Source organism: Nuphar pumila, chromosome 4 (assembly GCF_984573655.1).
Source record: "Nuphar pumila chromosome 4, dmNupPumi1.hap1.1, whole genome shotgun sequence".
NCBI classification, from domain to species: Eukaryota; Viridiplantae; Streptophyta; class Magnoliopsida; order Nymphaeales; family Nymphaeaceae; genus Nuphar; species Nuphar pumila.
Genome location: NC_143252.1, coordinates 9805047 through 9829884, shown reverse-complemented (window position 1 = coordinate 9829884; position 24838 = coordinate 9805047). Strand labels below are relative to the sequence as shown.

The 24838-nt window shown below is 36.0% G+C and overlaps 1 protein-coding gene across 2 annotated transcripts; it reads right to left on the bottom strand.

Annotated features, from left to right (window-relative positions):
* On the bottom strand, positions 1-24838 carry LOC149839322 (ISWI chromatin-remodeling complex ATPase CHR11-like). 2 transcript variants are annotated; one of them, XM_090002460.1, is made up of 25 exons: positions 24417-24838; positions 24074-24202; positions 23778-23884; positions 23442-23554; positions 21567-21664; positions 14871-15050; positions 14496-14717; positions 7766-7900; positions 7390-7672; positions 7236-7309; positions 6071-6291; positions 5896-5983; positions 5508-5601; positions 5219-5407; positions 5046-5077; positions 4795-4871; positions 4622-4711; positions 4461-4530; positions 4264-4321; positions 3582-3640; positions 3339-3504; positions 2286-2464; positions 1953-2168; positions 1583-1690; positions 1-327 (listed from the first exon to the last, which is right to left on the bottom strand). In XM_090002460.1, the coding sequence occupies exons 1-25, from the start codon at positions 24714-24716 to the stop codon at positions 310-312; spliced, it is 3306 nt and encodes a 1101-aa protein (XP_089858586.1). In that variant the 5' UTR covers positions 24717-24838; the 3' UTR covers positions 1-309. The 2 variants fall into 2 exon arrangements, with proteins under 2 accessions (XP_089858586.1, XP_089858587.1); XM_090002461.1 differs by having other exon boundaries at positions 3582-3634.

Sequence of the window (24838 nt, the reverse complement as noted above, 5' to 3'; positions counted from 1 at the left end):
ATGATGATGATGATGACAACTTTAAAACCTCCTAAGAATAGTATACAAAGATGTTTTTCCTTTTGCTATTACAACTCATCCTTAAGCCACAAGGATGTTCTCTTTTCCAATAAACTGATCTTGTATTAGATTTAACTTAATTACAACATCAAGCATGTAGCTTTCTACTTAACCATGAGGTAGTGTGATCCACCTGAAAGATAGATGAGATGATGCTACAACTTCAATGCTTAATTTAGACCGAACCTTTGATCAATGGAGATGCCTCCAGAACCTGAATGTGTTTTCACAATTCCCACCTTGATTACATCATTTTCTTCTCCTACTCTGAAACAAGAGAAACCTCAAATACCATCCTTTTGCCCATGCTTTCTAAAGAGGGAAACAAAGAAATAGAAAAAGGACAAAAAAGACAGCAGTAAAAGTAACAACCATAATATGGTAAATGCAGAGACAATTTGCAAAGTGAAATATGCCTTCTAGGATGAAACAATGAATATGGCAGTATCATGAACAGGTCAGTAGACAATTTTATAACCCACCAAAATGCTCTAAAAATTTTGTTGCAAACTCATTTCAAAGGATTAAAGGAGATTCAAATCAACACAAACAAGGCAGAGAAAACTAAGAACAAAATCATAGATAAAAAAATCTGGAAGTCATCAAAGTATCAAAATTTCATATCTGTTGAAGTGTCTTAAACATGGGGATGGATGAAACCCACATGCATCACATCTATAGAAGAGTCTGTAAGAATTGGTTTGGAAGACATGCTAAAAGTAAACATAAAAAGAGTGATGATGAGGTTCTCTCTTAACGAGTGAGACAGGTTACTTGGGTATTGGATACTCGCTTGGGTGTGTTCTCTCGTGAAGAGAGAGAGAGAGAGACTTTCTTGGACGTGGGTGTGGGTTTCAAGCTCCTGGACTGTTTGTTTAAAATGGAGAGATATAAGGAGAAGTGGCCAACACGTGGGTATTGATAGTGTATTCCCTCCATTGCAATCAAGAGATGGTTCCATGTTGGATGGAAGGAAGGTGAGATCAAATAATATGCGGCTGCATGTGTTGAGAACCTATGGTGAGTGAGACCTAAGGACAGGTGTCAGCTTGTCAATCTTTGCTTTTTTTAATGGGTCTTATTGTATTGAACACCTTGGGTTTATAAGCAAAGGCTCGCAAACTCTTCTCATGGTAATAAACATATTGGTCAAATCATGCAAATCTTGTGGGTTTGTATGTATGACTGCTTTCTTGCAAGTTGGTTCTCCCTAAAAGCATTATCAACAGATCCAGATCTCGCAAGATCCCAAGTATGAGCCCTGAAACCGGAAAAAAATATTTTGGCAGCATCAAAATACCAGCTAGATGAATAGAAAAAATAACTTATTGGAAAAGGAACCATATCTTCTTTCTCAAGAAAGAAATCTTCAACAATCCAAGCATTAAATCTAAAGAGAATCCAACCTGTAAGATTGACAACTGGAAGAAACAACCGAAATGCATGTCTCTTAATAGTTAGTACACAATATTCAGCATGACTGCATATGCACCACATAATTGCACGGACACAAGTTACTTACTGAAGTCAAATAGTCATCCATGACTGACTGCTTCCGCTTCTTCATGGAAGACATAACAGGCTCCACAACAGGATTTCTTGGTATAGACCGCTTTGATGGTGTTAAACTCTGAAATTAAAATAAATATTAAATATATAAACCAACAGTTTAAATACAAAAGCAACCTAGAGGAGAAAAGGAAAATTTTCAACATTGGCGACTGGACAAACCAGTAACAAGACCAGCCACTAATGTTCCAAAACTTCTTTTCAAAGTGAAACGCTGAGAGTACTGCACTTGTGCCATATAACAGAAACAAGTCCATCAAGAACCTGTTCTAATGCTTAAAAGAAACCCCCAATGGCATGAAAGATGAAATGACAAACATAACCTTGGCAAGTTTCTTATCTTTCCTCGCCTGCCTTTCTCTTTCATCAAACTCTTGGTTCTCCCTTTCCACCAACCGAATAAGAGTATCACAACGTCTTGCAAGTTCTTGTGTGGTACGAGACTTCACAAACCAATCAAAACGGAACAATGGAGACGTGCGAAATGCAGCTTTCAATTCATCCCAGTTCCCATAACCAAGCTTATGAACCATGCAAAGCTATAATACCATAAAAAGAAAAGTAAGATTACCAGAAGCAGTACAGATTTAAGCAATGGAAAAACTAAGCAAAACATGTCCAGTATCATAAGTTCTTAAAGGAAGGTTAAATCAAACCATGAAGCGGTCACACTCCTCATTGTACAGCTTCCCTTTATTCTGTCCATACTGGATCTTTAATTCCAGCCACGGATTCTTATATCGATCCAACTTTTTTCCAATTGCCCTCATTATCTCATCTTTTCGGGAAATTCTTGCCTCACCTCTTTCAATATTCTTGATTATCCTGTCATAATCTGATCAACAGCAGAGAGAAAAAAGAATAAATCAACAAAAGAGAAAGAAAGGTAGCTGTAATGGCCGACTTATAAAGCCCAAACAACTGACTGATAATATCATGGCCAAACAAATTTGTGAAACAATCCATGTTGTGAATATCTTGAAGAATAATGTGTTCCATATAAATGCCAAGTCCACTAGGCTGATGACCTCAAGAATGAGCTTCTCAAGTTTTGAACAATTTAATCAGATCAGTCTTAGTATATGAAAGCAGATAGAATTGAGACCAAACAGGTTTTTATAGACTTGGTCGAGCCAGGATAAAGTAACTACCAATCAAATATGCAGTACGATATTTAATTATCAATAAAATTCGCTCTCATGAACCAAAAAATATGCAGTAGCATGCAATCCAAGGCAACCTATGTGACATAGGTAGAGGTGCTGCATGTGGTAGGATACAGTTGTTTTCCAAAAGAAGGGTGAAAGGATACAGCTGAGTTTTGTATTGCAAAAACACATACATGCATGTACACACAATACACACATACACTGCAAATGGAAGTTCAACAAATATAAAAGAAAAACATAAAAAGCAAAAAGTTGTCTTTATATAGTATGTATAGGCACGACAGCATCCAGAAGCAAACCCAACGCACACACAAACCCCCTCTGTCAGAAGTGCCAGTGTTGACATGGGCACATTGGGAACCTTGAAATATCAAATGTTACACAGAAATCAACCGTTCTCTGGATCAAGCAAGCCAAGTGAACTAAATTCCAGAATTGAACTCATCTTGAAATAATAATAAAATAATGGTCAATCCTAATTCAACAACAATAATAAAAAGAAAAGAATGAATCAGTACAAACAGAAGTAATAACACTTACCATTCAGTTCCTTGTATCTCTCCTTAAAGGCTTTAGCATATCTTTCTACCTCCTCCTCTGTTTTACCCTCCATCTCAGATGCAATACTTTTAATATCGTTACGACCATACTTTTCACATGCTCGAATGAAAGTATTAAAATCCCTCCTTGTCCATGTTGAAAATCCCTAAAACCACCAAAGAATTAGTTCCCATGAAGTAACCAGAAAAAGAATTCAAACAATAATAACAGGATCAACCTCACCTCTTCTAGTAGTTGCTCTTTTTCTTCCTGTTCCTCAGCAGTGAGAGGGTCTCCTGTTTCTAGAATATTTGAATGTCAATCAGTAGATAAGCCTCAATAAATCAAACAAGCGGCTGTGAAACTGTGTGAATACAAACCAGAGTTCAGTCAAACCTGAGTAAGCAGCCCAATGAACTCAGGTTCAACCGAGTTTACTAAGCATGCCAACCCAATCCAAGCAAGACCAAGTCTTAGCAAGTTATGAAACACTCAGTCAAGTCTCATCGACAGCCTAAGCAAAAACTTGACAAAATCTTGCATGGTCAAAGCCATCATTGACTGGGATGGAGGCCTTAACCGCTGGAAGAGATTCTCCAAATTCTTTCATCAAATTATAGCTTGCCAATACAACATTTGACCTAGCTTTACTTGACACAGCCAAGTTAATCATGCTTTGATGCATGTCTAAGTTTATACAGCCAAAATCAACAAAGCTTTTTTAGTAATTATTTGAGTTTTCTGGATCTAGTGACCCACTAAAAGGATTGATTTTTGACCTGATTCAAAACTATTGCGAGTTTTGGACCTCACAATACTTACAAGAATCAAATTTTGATCAAGAATAAAGAAATAATACAGCATCAGATGGAGAAGATTTGATGCAGAAACAAATTACAGCATCCAATACAAGAAGTACAGCTACCTTCAACATCATCCCCTTCTCCAATTGTGTCTTTTAACTGGTTCTTCGGATGGGTGGTCTGCAAATTTTGAATTGGCTCAAGAGGTTATAAAAAATTAATGGTATGTCATCGTACACATGAAGAAAAAACATTCACCAAAAGAATTGATTAGTTAAAAGGATGACAGTGGAAGGAGTGAAGTTTAGAAACTGTGTACCATGAGAAAGCGCACTTCTTTTTCATATAGTTCATTTAGCCTTTGAGTGTTGAAAAATTGAAAATCATGCCTACAATCACAAGCAAGGATCAAGAGCCTTCAGGAACCAATGTATACACTAGATCTGCAGATATCAAAGTAGGCAGAAAGAGAAAACTTACAACTGAGGCATACGAGGAATTCGAGGCTCCCTAGGCTTTGCTGGGCCACCTTGTCGCAATGCTTGCTTGAAGTAATCAGACTCTGAATAGCTAATTAAAGAGCCACACGAAATAAGTAATATGTTCTGGACAATAAACAACATCATAAGATGAAGCACCATAAATCCACTTACTTGCGCTTGCGCTCTCGTTTAGGTGGTTCTATCCAATTCTCACTAACAAGCTTCTTCAAGTCAAGTTTATTATCATCCTTCATTAATACAATATGAATAAGAAATATCAATTACTAAAGACTTCAGAAACATAATTACAGATTAGTAAAGATAGATCATCAAACAATCTGCCACTGAAGCTTATGCACACTGATCAAGCAACCAAAACCAAGCAAAGAATGTGCAGCTGTAAGCGAAAAACTCTCGCATACCTTATCATCATCCAAGTCAAACAGATCAGCAGCTGCAACATAACACAAGTTAATCCAACAATAGTTGTAAGTAGGGGGGTTCTACTAGGAATGACTGGCAAACCTATACAAGAAAGGAAGCAATCACATGAAAACTAGTTCTAACAATGTATGAAAACATGTACTTAACATACTGTCATCCATTTTAAATTTTATGGCATCTTCAGTGAACTTCTTCATCTTTGCGTCAAGCTCTGCTGTTGCCTCTTCACCTTTGGCAATAATTCTATCAATATCTTCATCGGTAATTGTGCTATCCTTAGAACTGAAAACCATTTCAGCACCAAATCTCACCATTTGCAGCAATTCATCCTTGTTAACAGCTGCAGCAAGAGATTTATTAAAAATCAAAATAAGGCATTCACTTGTAAGTTTTCCCTCAAAAACATTAAAAAAGTAGAACAGAAAGAATAGATCACATACATTTCTGCTCTGCCAGTCGACCTTGTTGAATGACCAAGGCATCAAGTGCAAGCTTTTTATAAGCCCTTTCAATTACCTTCTCTTCGATTGTATACTGCAATTAAGCACGGTAAAATGTGACCAATGGCCATCAAACTGATGACAGAGGAGGTGATAACAAGTATCCTGCTGAAAAGCAGTTTTTTTTATAAAAGGATCTCAACAAATACCTAGCAGTGGATCCATTTGTGTGTGTGTGTGCACAGACACAGGAGTTAGTATGCATGTGCGTGAGAGAGAGAGAGAGAGATGAAAGTAGACAAGTGGAACTTGGTCCAATTCAGGTTCAAGGAAACGACACAAACTTGCTTGAAACATGCATATTTATAGGCATAAGACACTAACTGACCTCAGTACAAAAACGGAACACTTGAACTTCTTTCTTCTGCCCAATCCTGTGAGCACGGTCTTGAGCTTGCAGATCAACTTGGGGATTCCTGGTTAGTAACATGGACAACTTTGTGACTTTATCCACAACTACTGATAGGCACTAACAAAAGATCAACATAATGTACAAGCCATACCAATCACTGTCATAAAGGATCACAACATCTGCAGTTGCAAGATTGATCCCTAAACCACCAGCTCTGGTAGAAAGCAAAAAGATGAACTTTTCGCTTCCCGGTTGATTGAATGCCTCAATTGAAGCATCGCGATCATCACCACCAGTATTCCCATCAATCCGACAATACTGATAACCCTTGTACATCAGATAGTCTTCAAGAATATCCAATAGCCTGGTCATCTGAATACCAGAAAAAACCCAAAGTATAAGGGACTCCTATTGAGTACAATGATAATGAAGAACACAAATAAAGAGGGAAAAGAAAAAGGAATCTGCCAAGGATTGTTGGAATGGAGTTTGAAGGATAAAAATGAAATCCATCAAGGACTTTTAGAATGGATTCAAATTATCAATTTAAAGGATAAACTGAGCAATGGAATATCCAAGATCTGAGTATGTCACATATTAAAAAAACGACTCAGATGAAGGCATTCATCTAAGAAATTAGAATAGTAAATTGATGGCCCAAGGCAATATAACAAAACCCACCAATACTTTGATTAAAAAATGAAAAGGTAAAATGTAACAATAGTTTAAAAATATCAAAAGTTTAGAACTCTCATGATACTATCACAATTATATTGTGATAAATCTGTTTATCTTCGCTATCACTTGAAAAACTGTTCTATCTTTTCTTTACATTGTTGAAAAAAGATTAATCCTAAGACCCATGTCACGTCCATTTTGACTTATGTCCCATATCACCTTACATGTAGAAATCATATTGGAAACTTCACAAAAATGGCCAAAATCCCTGTATCTGCAGCCATATCTATGTGACATAGGCTAAGACCAATTCTTTTCACTTTTCAAATTAGCTTTAACTTTTCATTTCTTTTTTTAAAAAACAATATTTCCCCAGATGTTGCTCAGACCTATAATATCTCAAGATTATTCTTTGCTAGAGATATAGATGACACAAAGTGTGACCATGGTTCAAGTAAACAAAAACCTAATTAATTAGCTCTTGTGGTTCAAAATAGAGGGAAAAATATCCCAGCAAGCAGAAAATATGTTCCACCCTTCAGCAATTTTATATTCACATAAGAAGATCCAGCAAGCTTATTCTGTATGCATTCACTTAGTAATCCTATCATGCAAACAAAATATAGAACAAGTTTTACCTGTGAAAATATTAGAACACGAGAGTCACGCTCTTTCAGCTTTGGAAGTAACTTATCAAGAAGAACCATTTTACCTAGAAACAGCAAGCACACCAAAATTATTAACAGAAACACAAGGGTCCCTGACAAGATCACATCAAAGGGCAAAACTTACCAGCATTAGTGATAAGATGTTCGCCAGTGGTATAAGGAGGGCCTGGTTCGGCTCCTTGGAAAAGATATGGATGATTACAACATTTTCGTAGCTGCATGGCAATATTTAAAAGACGCTTGCGTTCTCCCCCAGCATTGATAACTTCCAAGTCTTTCTGAAGCAAAGCTCTATAAAACTGCTTTTGCAACTGGGACATGCCAACCTTAAGTATGGTCTCCTTTTTTGGTGGCAGACCTTTCTCAACATCAGACTTTAATCTTCGAAGAAGGAAGGGCCGAAGGACCTTGAAGATGAAAACAGCATGCATAGTATTATTGAAATTGACTAAAGTATAGCACCAGAAGATCTGAACCAGATATGATCAGGTCTATAGTACCTTATGAAGCTGTTGAACGACCTCCTGCTGATCATTTTCACCAGATATTTGAAACCATTCATCAAAGGCCTCAGCAGAGCTGAATATCTCAGGCAGAAGAAAATTGAGAAGTGACCACAGCTCATGGAGGTTGTTCTGCAATAAAAAAAATAGCATTTTAGTAATTTCAGAAAATCAAGGACAGGAACCTACATCAATAATGATAGAGCTGTTGACATAATGCAGAACTGAATCCAAAGTAACATGGCCCTAGTTAAGCCAGTTTGCTAACCAATGGATCTATAGACCACGCCACACGGAAACTTCACTTAACATGCATGTCCCATGCAGACACACCATGACTTCTATAATGAAACACTAGTGCAAAGAACAATGTCACCAAGTGACTACAAGAGATGCACAAGTATACAAACAAGAAGCCACTAATGGACAAAATACAATAAGCCACAAAGGGGCAAGTGACAAACACACAATATGAGAGAGAGAGCTTAAAAATATAAAATGCTTCAACAAGCATTACAAAATAGTGGGGCAAGATCCCTTATTTATACAACTAATGGAAGCAAAGGGGCTCTCATAGAGTCATTGGGAGCCCCTCAAACCAGTGTTATCAAAAACGCACCTTGAGGTGCAAAAGGCGCACCTCACCTTGAGGCGCGGCCCTCTGTGCCTCAAGGCACAAAAAAATTACAACAAGACTTATGAGACATAATCAATAAGAGTTTTGTAGGTTAATCTCATATATTTCCCAGTATTTCAGTTATGTAATCAGTTTCTTAGTATATTTTTACTTTTGTTGGTTAATCTCATATATTTTCAGCTATATAATTAGTTTCTTAATATATTTTAACTTTTGTTGGTTAATCTCATATATTTTTCAGTTATGTAATCAGTTTTTTTAGTTACTTTTATATGTTAATCTCATATTTTTTAGAATAATTTCATATATTTTAACTTTTGTAGGTTAATCTCATATATTTTCCAGTTATTTCAGTTATCTAATCAGTTTCTTAGTATATTTTAACTTTTTTTGGTTAATCTCATATATTTTCCAGTTACTTAATCAGTTTTTAGTTACTTTTATATGTTAATCTCATATTTTTTAGAATAATCTCATATATTTTAACTTTTGTAGGTTATTTCATATATTTTCCAGTCATTTCAGTTATGTAATCAGGTTATTAGTATATTTTAACTTTTTTTTATTAATCTCATATATTTTCCAGTTATGTAATCAGTTTTTAGTTACTTTTATATGTTAATCTCATATTTTTAGTACTTATTTGAGATTTTTTATTTCTTATTGATTGTTATTTGATCAATAAAGCATTTCTTTCTTTATTTGTATTTTTAGATATTTTTTATAATTTTTTTAAGTTTTCAAAAAAAATTTGAGGCTTACGCTTTACGCCTAGCCTCGATTTTTGGTGGAGTCTCGCTATGCCTCAACGCCTTTCACAACATTGCCTCAAACAATCATATTTATGACCATTGGAGAGGATCTCAATGGCTCTTATGAGGGCTCATTCAAATACATAATAAAAATAAAAGAAAAAAACAAAAATAATAAAAACAAGAAAAAGGTTCCTAATGAACATGCATATTTAAAAGTGAAAAGACTAAATTGCCCCTAGTGGGTGTGTGTATATATATATATATATCCCACCAACTGATGGTGAGATCACCGAGAGTTTGCTCAGGAGAAAGTAGAAACGGGGTGATGGCAAGGCTTTGTTGAAGAAATCTACTAGTTGATACGTTGAAGTAACATATGGCAGTTGATTGGTGCCCTGTAAAAATTTATCTCAAACGTAATGACAATTCATCTTGATGTCCTTTGTTAATTTATGGAATGTGTAATTGCTAACAATGTAGATGATACCCTTATTGTCACAACATAACTTCGAATGAGTAGAGATAATGACTCACATATCTTTGAGCAAACTTCTCAACCAGTGGTAGTTGTGGTCATCGACCTATGAGATTAATGATTCTTCAAGAAAAACACAATAATCTGTTGTAGAAATATGATCATTAGGGTTACCACCCCAATCAGAGTCAGTATAAGCAATTAAATTAGGAAATTATGAGAAAGATAAGAATAGTGATTTGGTTATGGTTTACTTTAAATATATGATAATTCGCATGACGGCAACCATGTGAATGGTAATAGAAGCATTTTGAAATTGACTTGCATTGTGAACAGCATGAGCAATGTTTGACCTGGTAATAGACAAATATGTTAGTGATCCAATAAGTTGATGATAAGGAGTGGGATTTTCTAAAAAAGTTTCATCATTTGCTCTCATCTTAGCGTTGATTACTTTCGGAGTCTCCACTTTCTTTCCGTTAATTAAGCCGGACTTAGCAATAATATATGATGCAAGCTTCATCTAAAACAGAACATATCCCCAAGGAAAATACGCAACTTCAATTCCTAAAAATACCTTGGAAATCCAAGGTAAGACATATCAAAATTGTTTTTAAAAATATTTGTAATAAGCTTAATGCCCTTTTTTATCATTTTCAGTGATGATCATGTCATCAACATATAATAATAAAATAGTTATCTGATCACCTGCATACTTAACAAAAAGGGCAGTAACAGTATAACAAGAGGTAAAACTATTATCAAGAACAATTTTATTAAAGCGATCATATCAAGCTTTTGGAACTTGTTTAAGACCATAAAGAGCTTTATTAAGTTTAAGAATTTTTTTTCTCAATCTCAAGACCCAACAAAAGATCCATATAAACTTCTTCACAAAGGTTCCAATTTAAAAAAGGCATTTTTAATATTTAATTGATAGATAGGCCATTGTTTAATAGATGCTAAGGCTATTAAAGTTCTTACACTAATCATCCTAGCAACTAGGACAAAGGTTTCCTCATAATCAATTTCATATTTTTATGCATACCCTTTAACAACTAACCTAGTTTTGTATCTTTCTAATGCCCCATCACTCTTGGTTTTGCCTCTATAAACCCATGTATATCCAATAGCTTTTTTTCCTAAAAGAAGATCTACAATTGTCCAAGTGTTAGCTTTGTTAAGTGCTTCTAACTCAAGTCTCATGACATCAAAACAATGTGAATGTTGCTTAGCTTCTTTAAAATTGAAAGGCTCATGACCGGAATGGATCATCATTAGACAAGTTCTATAATTTTGAGAAAAAGAATCATATGAAACAAATTTTTAAAGAGGTCTATTATTCCTAAAAGATCACCTAGGTAGGGATTCTTCAACTTGATCTTCCAAATAAATGTCTTGAAAATATATATCGAAAGCATTTTGAAGTTCATTCCCTCTTGTCAAGTATACACATGTATATCAGTGAAATTCTCATATAGAGAATCACCATTTTGATGCAACAAAGCATCATTTTGATGAGAATTGTCATCACAAATAGTATCATTAAAATATTTAGACTTAATTATTTCTAGGCAATAAATCAATAAGGAAAGAATACTCAATTTCTTCCTTAGATTTTTAAAATTTAAATACATTTTGTTCTTCAAGAAAGGTCACATTTCTTGAAACATAAAGTTTATTATTTTTAATATCATAACACCTATGCCCCTTTTGATTTTCACCATAGCCAATAAAAGCACATTCAAGAGCTTTCGGTGAAAGTTTATCTTGTCCTTAAAAAATAACAAAGCATTTAACCAAAAATTCTTAATCTTTTAAAATCCGAAGACATTTTAAATAGGTTTCAAAAGGAATAACAATTTTTAAAGATGAGAAAGGCATCTGATTTATAAGATAAGTTACGGAAAAAGCAAGTTTGGCCCAAAAGTTCTTTCAAACATTTTTAAAAATAAGAGAAGTTATTGTTTCAATAAAATGCCTATTTTTTTCTTTTGACAAAACCATTTTGTTGAGGAGTTTTAAGACAAGATCTTTGATGAATAATGTCATTTTATTTAAGATAATTTTGAAATTCATTTGACATGTTTTGAAATTGATTTTGAGTAAGAATATGAAATTCTTTAAAGGCAGAGTAAACATCGAATTTGTTTTTAATAAAATAAACTCATGTATATCTACCAAAATCATCAATAAAGACAACATAATATGAATATCCTCTTTTAGACATAATGGGTGTCAGTCTCAATACATCTGAATGCACTAATTCAAATGGTCTCTTGAAAATAAAATTGTTATGTAGATAAGAAAGATAATACATCTTTCCAAAGATACAATCATTGCATATAAAAAAAAAATTTATTACAAAATTTTTAAAAAGAAAAAAGATACAACTTAGAAATACTAGGGTGACCAAGCTTCTTGTGCCAAGTAACAATATATTTAGATTGAACATGATCACAAAATGATTTGGATGGCAAAAACAAAAATTTATGTAATATAGGTCTCCTCTTCTATGACCTTGCCCAATCCGCTTCTCGAACCGAAGATCCTGCACATAGCAATTGGTTAGTAAAAAAGAGATACTACATCTAAAATCGGTTATTTGAAAAACAAAAAAGAGATTTAAGTTAAGTTTTGGAATAATCCTAATTTTTTGAACATAAAATTCTTTGCCTTGACAAAAAAAAATTCAACGTTTCTTGTCCCTTCAACATCTAATGATATTTCATTGGTTGTAGAAACGAATGATTTAAAAAAAATTAAGACTTAGTTTGGATAAAAGAGATGCATTTGGAGTTATATGAAAGGAGCCACCCAAATTAAGAATCCAAGAGGGCATACTGAGAGTTGATGAGATCACAACAACGGAGGCAAAAGGTTTGAAAGAGTTGATTCTCATGAATTGTTGGAGAGTTTCTATAAGCTGAGCAGGAGTCTGTTATGTCTCTATCTATCTTTAATTCTTCGCTTGAATTGCTTAGACTATCTCCAACAGAAGCTACTTTATTGTTAAGCTTAGGACAATCCGATCTAAGATCGACCTAGTTCATTATAATGGTGACAAATAATTTTTCTACCTCCACCATTGTTATTTTTTCAAAAAATGAAGAGGTTTATATGTCCTCATGTTATTTTCTAGTCTAGATACCGCACGGAGGTTTATATGTCGGCAAGGATTTCACTAAGAAGAGTAGAAGCCCTATGAAGAAAGGATCCTCTTAGTTCAAATTCGAGACGAAGCCTATAAATAAATTGAAAAAAACTCTCTTCATTTGCTCTTGCCTCATGGCAATAGCGTTTAAGTCCCACTGTGGGACGAGGAGAGCAAGTTCATCCCATAGAAGGGATGCAGTATTATAATAGTAATTAATACTCATATCCCCTTGCTTGATTCCTCTTATTTTTTCTTGTAAAAAGAAATGTCAAGCAAGGTCCTTTTGAATAAACATACCTTTCATGAAAAATCATGCTCCATTTGCTTTTTAAAAATTGGCTAGATTAGCACAAATATTGAGTTTCACGTTATTAATAAACAATGTCAATATTTTGGCATGCTCACTTTCCCAATCTTCAACTTTGGATTTATATTTTTGAATAGCTTTGGTCTTTTCTTCATCACTCAGGGCTTTTTCTTCATTCCCCTCCTTGGTAAGCTTCAATTGTGGTTCCAAAATTGTTCCACGTACATATCCCCAAAGTTTCTTACCTTCGAGTTTATTTTTCATAACAACCGCCCACATTCTATAGTTGGTCCCATTTAATTTGAATGAAAGGTCAATCTTTGCATATTTGTCAGCCATTGTGGAAGGAATTGAAGAAGAACAAAGGTATCAATCTCAATACCACTCAAACATAAGAAAGAGTAGTCCCACGAGTGCTTCCAATACCTAGTGGCTATGATACCATGTAATGAAACACTAGTACAAAAAACAATGTCACAAAGGGACAATAAGAGATGCACAAGTAAAAACAAGAAGCCACTAATAAGCAAAATACAATAAGCCACAAAGGGGCAAGTGACAAACACACACAATAGGGGAAAGAGAGCTTAAAAATATAAAGAGTCGCTTATTGAAAATGCTTCAACAAGCATTACAAGACCCCTTATGTATACATCTAATCGAAGCAAAGGGGCTCCCGTAGAGTCATTGGGAGCCCCTCAAGAGTCGTTGGAAAGATCCCAATGGCTCTTACAAGGGCCCATTCAAATGCATAATAAAAATAAAATAAAAGAATAAAAAACAAAAATAATAAAACAAGAAAAAGGTCCTTAATGGACATGCGTATTTACAAGTAAAAAGACTAATTTGCCCCTAGTGAGCATTACAAAAGATATATATAGCATCCATACATTTTAACAACTTCATGGAGAGCCAAACTGCATTCTTTGCCCATTTCTTTTATGATCTTGATTGTTTATTTTTTATTTTATGTTTTTTCTTTCAAATTTTCATTGATTACTCTATATTTCAATTTTCAACTTAAATTTATTACTTGATTTTTTAACTATAAAGATTTCGAATTATTCAAGAATTTTCACTTAAGATGATATTCATGATTTCTTGCTATGGAATAAGTTTATGTAATCACATACACGTGCAAGCACACACTTGCTTGGGAATAAGTGTACAAAACTACACACATGTTGCATGCACACACACACACACACACACAAGTCCTAAAGTAAAACCAAGGGAAACATGACTAGGCAACAAGTAAAGTTCCTAAAGCATGGTTAAAAGTGATGCATAGGAACAAGCAAGCACAATGTTAATGAGAGAATTGTTTGGACCAACTGCATTAAACATATAAAAAGGACCACCCATTGCTAAGAACCATATTGAGAAATGGTTATACCTGAAGAGGTGTTCCTGTAATCAAGAGGCGATAGTTTGTGGTGTAGAGCCTCATGGTTTTTGACAAAAGAGAGTTCTCATTTTTAATGCGATGGGCCTCATCAATTATAACATAACGCCAGCTAAAACGGCGCAAGCACGATTTCTCTTTAATAGCCATTTCAAAACTAGTGACACATACATCAAACTTTCCAGCCACTAGCAGCTTCTCACGAATATGTCTCTGCAAAAACAAAAAACAGTCCATCCCTTCAAATAATCATTTATTATAGAATCAGAACTTGTGCTATCCACAAAAAAATTGGGTAACACAAAGAGGATCAGCAGATACAACACAGCACCAAAAAGAAATTCATGCAAATATCCAGTACTTTACCCGCTCTTCTGGATTTCCAAGAAACTTTATAGCCCGCAAAACTGGGCAAAATCGGCGAATCTCCTTCATCCAATTTCCAAGAGTGGATTTTGGTGCAACTACCAAATGAGGGCCTGCAATCCCTCTAAACTCATGCAAGTAACCCAGAAGAGAAATGGTTTGCAAAGTTTTACCAAGCCCCTGAATGAAAACATTAAAAAGGAGTTCACTTTAGACAAGCATTCTAAATTTAATATAGCAAAGTACATTATTAGTCATTAAAATACTCAAGGAATGAATCTTAGAACAAGTAAAAAATCATTATCAGAAACAATAACCGTCACTACATGAGCCAATCACATACAAATTACAAAGACATACAGATCTGTGATAGCCATCAAATGCAAAAACAAATAGAGCCAATGCTTCAGAAAGAGCAAACAACTATTGTTAACAATCATCTCCATCAGCACAAAAGGCATGCAATTTGTTGTGAAAAGCAATAATGATAATTCTCTATCTTGCTTTGATTGCAACTTATGTCAACCTGAGCTGTAAAGCAGGAAAAAAGAAACAACATATCCGGAATGGGTATGTTGTGTATGGTGTTCCTGGGTCAGGGAGAAGATGCTCCTGGCTGCTACAATCCAAGTAAGCAAGGTAAACAAGCACACTCATAGACTTTGACCAGGGAAAGTGTCTACTCAACAATGATTTAATTGTCACTCTAGAAAGTGGTCCAATATTGGAAGCCATATAACCAAAATGGGCTTTACAGCTGCAATTGGGTGGAAACAATCGATATCAAAATATAAGGTGACAAGCACCAAAAATGAATTTGGAGTGGAATAACTAATAAAAGTGACATATATGAGCAACAAATGTGGGATCACTGCTACAGAAGAGAAATGATCAAGGAAAGCAAGTCAGATAATATTTCCTGTAGAAAACCACCATCTACTCTACAAATTTCCTAATAACAAACTGAAAGGCTGGAAGAGGAGGCAACAAAGACTGCAACCCTCTATGATGCATGCAGAAATCAAACAAGTGAAATATATAGCAAGTCAGGTTGAAGATGACAGTAACAACAAAAGAAGAAAGCACAAAAACGAGACAGAAAAAGTCAATCTCTAGTAGTAAAGTACTACCACAACTGAAAACAGTGCCTCTGCAAACAGCATCTCCAAGACAAATTCTACTCAGTAGTAAGAGAAAAGAAGCACAACCTCAAATTAAGAAAGGCATAAACAGAGGCAAAGAAGAAACTGAACTGCATCTTTGGACCATGAAGTTCTATTTCACGTTTTCACTACCATAAGCATCAGCTGCAATACATTTTAGCTGATTTACATAATCTAATCCCATAGTGTGGCAGCAAAAATCTTGACAGACACTAAGCAAAACACGACAAAATTAGGGAAATACAAAGGTATAATTGCAAGCTTATTGCCTTTAAAGCTAAAAACTGCAGACTAATCACATTTAAGGCATAAGGAAGGAGGAGAGAAGGTTTTCTTTTCTGAAGAAGATATCATACACAGAAATGTAGAAACTTTTACATGCATTGACTGTTAAGTGTTCCAAAGAAACAATCAATAAGAATTAACACCTTCATTTTGCAGAAAGTGACTTTTTTGTCCTTGTCTATGGAAATCGGCAGAATGAGGGTTCCCCAAGAGCTGACAAGCAAACAGGAGAAGAGTGAAAATTCTAGAAGATGATAATTATCACCACCCACTCAGAACACACCCTTAAGATATTACCCTAGACCAAAAGCATGTTGATCTACCCTCATGTGAAGAAACTATAGAATGGTAGCCTGGCAGGTGACAAACCCCTTGTGATGGATATGTAACATTGGTACTTCCACCAAGCCCCTGTATCGGTGTCATACCCATATTGGTACTGCTATCCCTGGATAGGAGTAATCTAGGTTTCAAAGTCAACTTAACACAGGTTCATCCATCTTATGATGCAATTAATGTGTAGTCTATGCTCGACATCAAGAGTGTCTTGTTATTAAAAATATATTTTTCAATCAGTTTGTTAGTTAACTGCACATCTTTGACAAGCTTTGGACTTTTAGTTTGTAATTCTCAATCTATAACTTCATGTCTAAAGCATTCTGTCAAATGCAGTATAAATATATTTTTCAATCAGTTTGTTAGTTAACTGCACATCTTTGACAAGCTTTGGACTTTTAGTTTGTAATTCTCAATCTATAACTTTATGTCTAAAGCATCCTGTCAAATGCAGTATATCTGTGTATTTTTATACATGTGTGGGTATGTGTGTATCCACATACCCATCCTTTTAGAAATTTTTGTATTTTACCCTTCATACCCATGTAAAAATCCATACCCTAACCTGTACCTATGTGACAAAGTCTAAAGCTCAAATTTTCAAAGAACCCAATTACCCCAAATGGATGATTAATCTTGCTTCATTTGAAAGATCTAGAGAGATTCTTGGGTTGTTTTTTAACAGCAACAACCTTACAACAAAGCACAAATGCATTCTCCGCAAACTTGCTGCTAAAGATTCCACCATCTATTGAGCTCAATTCTTTAGTGAACATCCAACTATCCCAAACAGTGGGCGATATTGCTGTTTTTAACATTCATGCGGAAGGTACACAATTGCCCGAACCAATTAAGGATATAGATGTTCGACATGCATGTCATGAAGAACCTCCATGAACAATTGAAGTTGTAAATAATTAGAGGATCACTGTAAAGGATGTGAAACTATGTCAGCAAACCAATGTTATTTATCTTCACTGCAGTAATTTTGATAGCATCCAACCTTTTGAGGCAGATAATATAACTATGTACTTTATAATTTATGTTTGAGATGTAGGTGTGATGATGAAGATATTAATTTTATGGTTAATCATGAACAAGATGAATAAAAAAGGAATCAATCTAGTAATTTCATTAATAATTAATCAAGAATAACACTTATTTATATAGTATACCAACAACAACAACAACTATGCCTTCATCCCAAAACAATTGGGGTCGGCGATATGAACCAACAAAGAAAATCATTATGGGTCTTCCACATGAATCATTCTCCTCCATTTATTTCTATCCAATGCCATGTCCTCGGTGAGGTTCAAAGCATTCATATCCTTTCTTATCACCTCCATCCATGTCTTCCTAGGCCTACCCCGACCTCTTTTAACTAATATATTTTCCCATTTCTCCATCCTTCTAACTGGAGCATCATTAGGCCTTCGTCGAATATGTCCAAACCACCGTAAACGATTCTCTCTCATCTTATTTTCAATGGGTGCAACGCCTACCTTCTTACGTATCTCCTCGTTCCGAATCTTATCTTTTATTGTATTTCCACACATCCATCTCACCATACGCATCTCAGCTACACTCATTTTTTGAATATGATGTCTCTTGGCAGCCCAACATTCCGTATTATATAGTAAAGCGGGCCTAATAGTCGTCCTATAAAACTTTCCCTCCAACCGCAATGGCATTCTACGATCGCACAACACTCCAGTTGCACTCTTCCATTTCATCCACCCAACCTTTATCCTATGATTTACATCTCCATCAATTTCTCCATACTTTTGAATGATAGATCCCAAATATTTGAAAGAATCATCCACCGGTATTTTGTGCTCACCAAGCTTCACTACACTCCTATCACTACTTCGGTGCTTACTAAATCGACATTCCATGTATTCTGTCTTACTCTTACTCAACTTAAAACCTCTTGCTTCCAATGTCTGTCTCCATAATTCTAACTTAGCATTAACCCCAGCTCTAGACTCATCAATCAAAACAATATCATCAGCAAACAACATACACCACAACACATTTTCTTGAATTGATCTCGTAAGCTCATCCATCACTATAGCAAATAGGAAAGGGCTTAAAGCAGATCCTTGATGTAACCCAACTGTTATAGGAAACTTGGTTGTCACCCCTCCACAAGTGCGGACATTGGTTACTACTCCTTCATACATATCTTTAATTATACTAATGTACTTGAGAGAAACACCTTTCTTCATCATTATCCACCAGAGAACGTCCCTAGGTACTGTATCGTAAGCCTTCTCCAAATCAATAAAAACCATATGCAAATCTTTGTTCCTCTCTCTATTTCTCTCATTAAGTTGTCTAAGAAGATGTATAGCTTCCATAGTTGATCTTCCAGGCATAAAACCAAATTGATTCTCAGATATCATGACAATCTTCCTCAACCTAGACTCAATCACCCTCTCCCAAAGTTTCATAGTATGACTCATGAGTTTTATACCACGATAGTTTGTGCAATCTTGTATATCACCCTTATTCTTATATAAAGGCACCAAAGTACTCTTCCTGCACTCATTAGGCATCTTATTTGTCCGCCAAATCCTGTTAAAAAGATTTGTCAACCATTCTAAACCTTTCTCTCCCAAGCATTTCCAAGCCTCGATAGGTATACCATCTGGGCCAACTGCCCTTCTTGATTTCATTTTCTTAAAAGCCTCTGCAATTTCTTTCTTTTGAATCTTGCGCATGTAGTCATGATTCATCTCATGAAAAGGAATGGAGAAGTCCCCAAGATCCTGAGCATGACTTCCATTAAATAGCTTATCAAAATAATCTTTCCATCTCTCCTTAATCTCCTCATCTTTGACTAAAACCCTTTGCGTTTAATCTTTGATACATCTAACCATTCCCAGATCCCTCGATTTCCTATTTCTCATCTTTGCAAGCCTATAAATATTCTTCTCGCCCTCTTTGGTATCCAACTTGTCATAAACCTCCTTATATACCTTATCCCTCGCGTTTCAAACTACTTTTTTAGCTTCCTTCTTTGTTATCATATACTTCTCCAAATTCTCATTATCATGACTCTTAGATTTCTATAATACTCTCTTTTAACCTTAATAGCTAATTTGACATCCTCGTTCCACCACGATGTATCCTTACCTAGCGGTGCACAGCCTTTAGACTCACCCAATACCTCCTTAGCCACCTTTCTCATGCCACCCGATATCTTATTCCACATAGATTCTGAATCCTCCTCGAGACACCAATCAACTTCCTTAACTACCCGCTCTACAAACATTCCTTGTTTAGCTTCTTTCAGTGTCCACCACTTAATTCTATGATCTATCATATGTCTATCCCTCTTGCGGTATTGTCTAATTCTAAGATCTAAAATTAAGACTCTATGTTGTGTAGCTACACTTTCTCCCGGTATAACCTTACAATCGATGCAACAACCCCTATCTCTCTTTCTAAGTAGGAAAAAATCTATTTGACTCGTATTAACCCCACTTTTAAATGTTACTAGGTGAGACTCCCTCTTCCTAAACCAAGTGTTTGCTAAGATCATATCATAGGACAAACCAAAATCTAAAATCCTTTCTCCACTTTCGTTTCTTTCTCTTATACCATAGCCTCCATGGATACTCTCAAATCCATCCCTACTAATGCCTACATGCCCATTAAGGTCACCGCCGATGAAAAACCTTTCTCCATAAGATATCCCGTGTACTACTCCATCTAAATCTTCCCAAAATTGACGCTTAATGGAATCATCTAAACCTACTTGAGGTGCATAAACACTAATAATATTAATAATATTTGTACCTAATACTAATTTAATAAGTAAAATCCTATCACCCTTCCTACGGGCCTCACCTACATTACCTATAAACTCACGACTCATAGCAATCCCTACTCCATTCCTATTCCTATTTATTCCTGTATACCAAATCTTATATCCCCAAGGTTCTATCACTTTTGCTTTCTCACCTACCCATTTGATCTCTTGTAGACATAAAATATCAATCTTTCTCCTACACATAACATCTACTAACTCTACCAACTTACCAGTTAAAGATCCTATGTTCCAAGTGGCTAACCTAATTTTATGGTCTTGGACTAACTTATTTACCCCCACCCGTCCAACAAAGTGAGGGAACCCTTGCCTATTTGACACCACACCCGGGCGCCGGTGTGACGCGTCGCTTCCGGGCGACGACCTAGCAACCCTTGCCCATTTATCACTGCCTCCGGGCCTATAGAGCACAGCGCGTCGCTCAGTAGGGAACGCCCCAACAAAATTCTCATATTGGTTCATATTCATAGGGTATGACAAAGTTTTTATGCTGGCTGTCACAGGCCTACCGCAACCCTCCTCCTTTATATAGTATACCAAAGAATCCTAAAATAAATAAAAGACCAAAAATAAGAATCCAAATAAGAAAGGGTGTCGTCCAGTCCCTATCAAACTCTATCTCTTAGGCAGATATGGATCTTTAACGATTTCTCGAGGTCGGATATGGAACAGTACGTAACACATAGTGATAACTAGTGAAAAAACCCAAAAAAGAAAAAATGGTCAGCATAATTTGCTCAAATCCAACAACTGCAGAAACTAATTGTGAATAAAAAGGAGGCCACCTCTAAGAAGACACAGGCACATCATACTTAAGGAATTTCAACTGAACTGCAAGGGATAACATATTATATTTTTCAATTTCCACGCTTTTGGGAACAAAATGACATATGGAATAAAAGAAAAACTAAGACATCCAAAGAGCTATCAAGGTATTAGACATATCGATAAAGTTAATAAAATAGCATGAGCCTCAAAATACCAGAACACATAAAGGACTAACAGAAAAAGCAGGTGACCAGACATATATCAGGAAGTAGAACATGCAACTGCAAAGCAAAGAAGGTAGATCACCATTTCATCAGCAAGAATTCCATTAATGCCATTTTCATATAAACGTATCAACCAATTTAATCCAGCAAGCTGATAATCCCTCATTTTTCCTTGTATACCTGAAAAGAAACAGAAAGCAAGCTTGGATCAAAGATATAAACATCAGATATCCAAAATTTGGATTTCCATGTGCACGTCCATATAATATGAATAAAGCTATTTAATACCATCAAAATAGCCACAGTAATTAGTAAAAGACTATCAGATGCAACCAGTGTATCGAGATACAACAAAGAAGGAAAGCATGTCATACATTAAGTAAATCCCCAATGAACAATTGTTGTATCAAGGTAAAAATAGGTGGTTAATGAAACATTTTATAACTAAAGTATCATCTAGCACATGTACGAGATCAAAGTCCATCAGATCGATCAACCACTTCATTTATAACCATGTAATGGTAAATAAGAATGATTTTTTTATGGAACTGACGTGTCATCTGTGTTGACTGCCTAAGCATTTTAAACATAGCCTGTATGTATGACCACATTCGTGGATAGGACTGTGTCTATGCACTTTCAACACCCTGAGCTTCTTGACAAGGTAAGAGTTGACACTAGCAGTAGACTAGACAGTTATCTGTTTTTGTGTGTCAACTTGAACAATAGCCCTTAATGTATTCCAGTCCAAGACCCCTGGATAAGTTTCCATAACTTCACCATCTGACCTTTATGTTTAACTATTTAAAAGTTGAAAGAACCTAGGCTGACGTCTTGTTAATAGGTCAAGTTGGAGCAGGTCTTAAGCACACTTTGGAAACTGAAGTCCCTCCGTCTGATGAACTTCCAATTGGCATGTGCATTTTCTTGATCTTGAAGCATAGCTAATTGAAGAGTGGAATTAAGCAGAAATGCACACACATGCACAAAGCATGCAAAAGATTAACAGGTCATAGAAATTTGGTATGTGATTGGCATGCTAATGTTCAGGAAATGAATTTATCAAATGCACTGAGAATTGACTAGATAATTGATCTCACTTGCCTTCGCATACTGCAGGCAATAAACCAGCCATGCCTGATTGTTGTCAACCATTAATTGAAAAAACATAAAATTTTAATAAAAAAAAACTTGCAATGAGATTAAAAATAATGAACAATGACTTCAATGAATACATAAGTCCATGTTAACACAGTAGTCATGTGCCACATATACATGCAAGTACATACTAAAGTGTATTACATATCACCTGATAAAAATTCATATAGCTATCCAGGAAGGTACATCCTGTTGTGCATACACAACACCAGCTCACAACAATATAGACAATTGACGTGGCAAAGTGGCATCAATATATGTTATCAATTGTATCAACCATGATGTTTTCTTTTAATTATTGAAAAAAGAAAAATTTACTGCCCATGATGCATAATTGCATATGTATAACTCCAAACTCTAGAGATCTAGCTGGGCATGGCAAATTGAATAATAGATGAAAAAAATGATGTCATGTTTATCAACCAATAGAGCTGAGAACCATCATATTGCCCCACTAAAAATTGCAAATTTTGGCATTTCCATGGCATCAGGCAAGCTAGGCATTGCATGGTAGATTCTCAGCACTCCCTGGCTCAATTAAGCTAGAACATGCTACCTAGTCTGACACAGGATTCAGCGACATGGAAAGAGTATAGCCTAAGTGAACACACTAACAGATTGTTAGCCTTTAATAATTACGCCAAGGAATATGGCTTCAACTATAGATACGCACACTTATTTAACTTAGAACTATCTTAAGTTCGCCGTGAAAGTATTGTCATGCAAACTAGGCTCTAGTGCTCCAAATGAACACATTAAGAAACATATTTATAGTAAAAAATAAAAAAATAAAACTTACATGAAGGCTGTGCTACAAGTCGTGTGCTCCCAGCACCAGCAAGAGCATCCTCTTCCTCCTTAAGGTATACCTCATCTTCCTCCTCTTCAGTTACTTTTGATGCATGCCGCCCCCTTCAAGTTTTTACACAATAAACCTCATTTTAACTTGCAAAATCAGACCAAGCGGACAAACAGACATTGTAACCAATGTCACTCACAAGATATGTGATTTTGTGGCTCATTGCATATCGCAAGGTTTGTTCATTAATTGATCAACTCAATTAAAAAATCATACATTTGTTTCTAATTCTATGATGCATAACTTGTAATAACTAACGAGTGTGGACAAAATTACCTGCCCCTTGGTTTCTTCTCGGCTGCAGCCTGTGCACCTTTGGCAAAATGAGCAAATATCTCTGTCTGCTGCAAAAGATACTTTAATCGACCCTTCCCCTTGTTGTTCTACAGAGAAGGCAAACATAGCAATGGCTTGATTCATAGAAGGTGTGAAAAAGGACCAAATAAAACAAGCAATTCGTACACAAAAATATAGGATTTTACTAACTCATGCAAACTGGTGGCAAAAGACATGTAGAAGCTTCAGAAAACGATACTAAAACACGGAAATTAGTAAAATATCTCCTGAAATACCATATCAGCATCAATAACCGCGTTTTGCTTGTCCAATATCTCCTGGATTTTTTGTTTCTTCAACCGTTGCAACTCTTTCAGTCTAGCCCTTTCACGTTTCCCAACCTCTGCACTAGACCGCTTTCCACCCTGCACGAACACCATGAGTCAAGCTTTCCAGCTACCGTTTTCTCACGAAACGTCTCATTACAGTACATGTCAAAGATTAAAGAAATAATGATGAATTTTCCGATAATCGACTCAAGAAAACAAAGAAGAAGAAGAACGAGGAAAGTGCACAACATAAATTAAACCAAGAAAGAAAACAATTCCCGAGAAAAAACCCTAGAAATCACACTCTCACCTCTTCCTCATCCTCTTCCTCCGCCTCCGTCTCACTCCCCTCGCCATCCCCGTCCTCGTTGTCGCTCCCCGGTGAGTCGCCAGCCGCCGGCTCCTCCTCTTCGTCCTCTTCGGGATCCGCCGTTCTCCCCACCGCCTCGAGCTCCTCCTCATCCTCCTCCTCCTCCGCCGGCACCTCCTCTTCCTCGTTCTTCTCCTCGAATTCCTCCTCTTCGGACGATCCGGCGGCTGATCCGTCGCTCGAGGCCGTCTCTTCCTCCTCTTCTTCGGGCAACGGCAGGGATTTCTTCCGATTGGCCATGGCGTAAACCCTCGGACCCTCCCGAGACGCTCTCTGTGGCACAAACAAAGGGGTAAAGAGAAAGAGAAAGGGAGAGGCGCGAGTCGAACCGATCCCTCGCGCTATTGAAACGGAGAAAGTAT

Excerpts from the sequence above, each read along its gene's own strand:
- LOC149839322 (XM_090002460.1), bottom strand. The coding sequence starts at position 24,716 with ATGGCCAATCGGAAGAAATCCCTGCCGTTGCCCGAAGAAGAGGAGGAA. Across the intron at positions 7,310-7,389 it reads ACATCTTATCACTAATGCTG|GTAAAATGGTTCTTCTTGAT; the intron begins GTAAGTTTTGCC and ends TGCTGTTTCTAG. Across the intron at positions 2,465-3,338 it reads GAGATACAAGGAACTGAATG|ATTATGACAGGATAATCAAG; the intron begins GTAAGTGTTATT and ends GCTGTTGATCAG.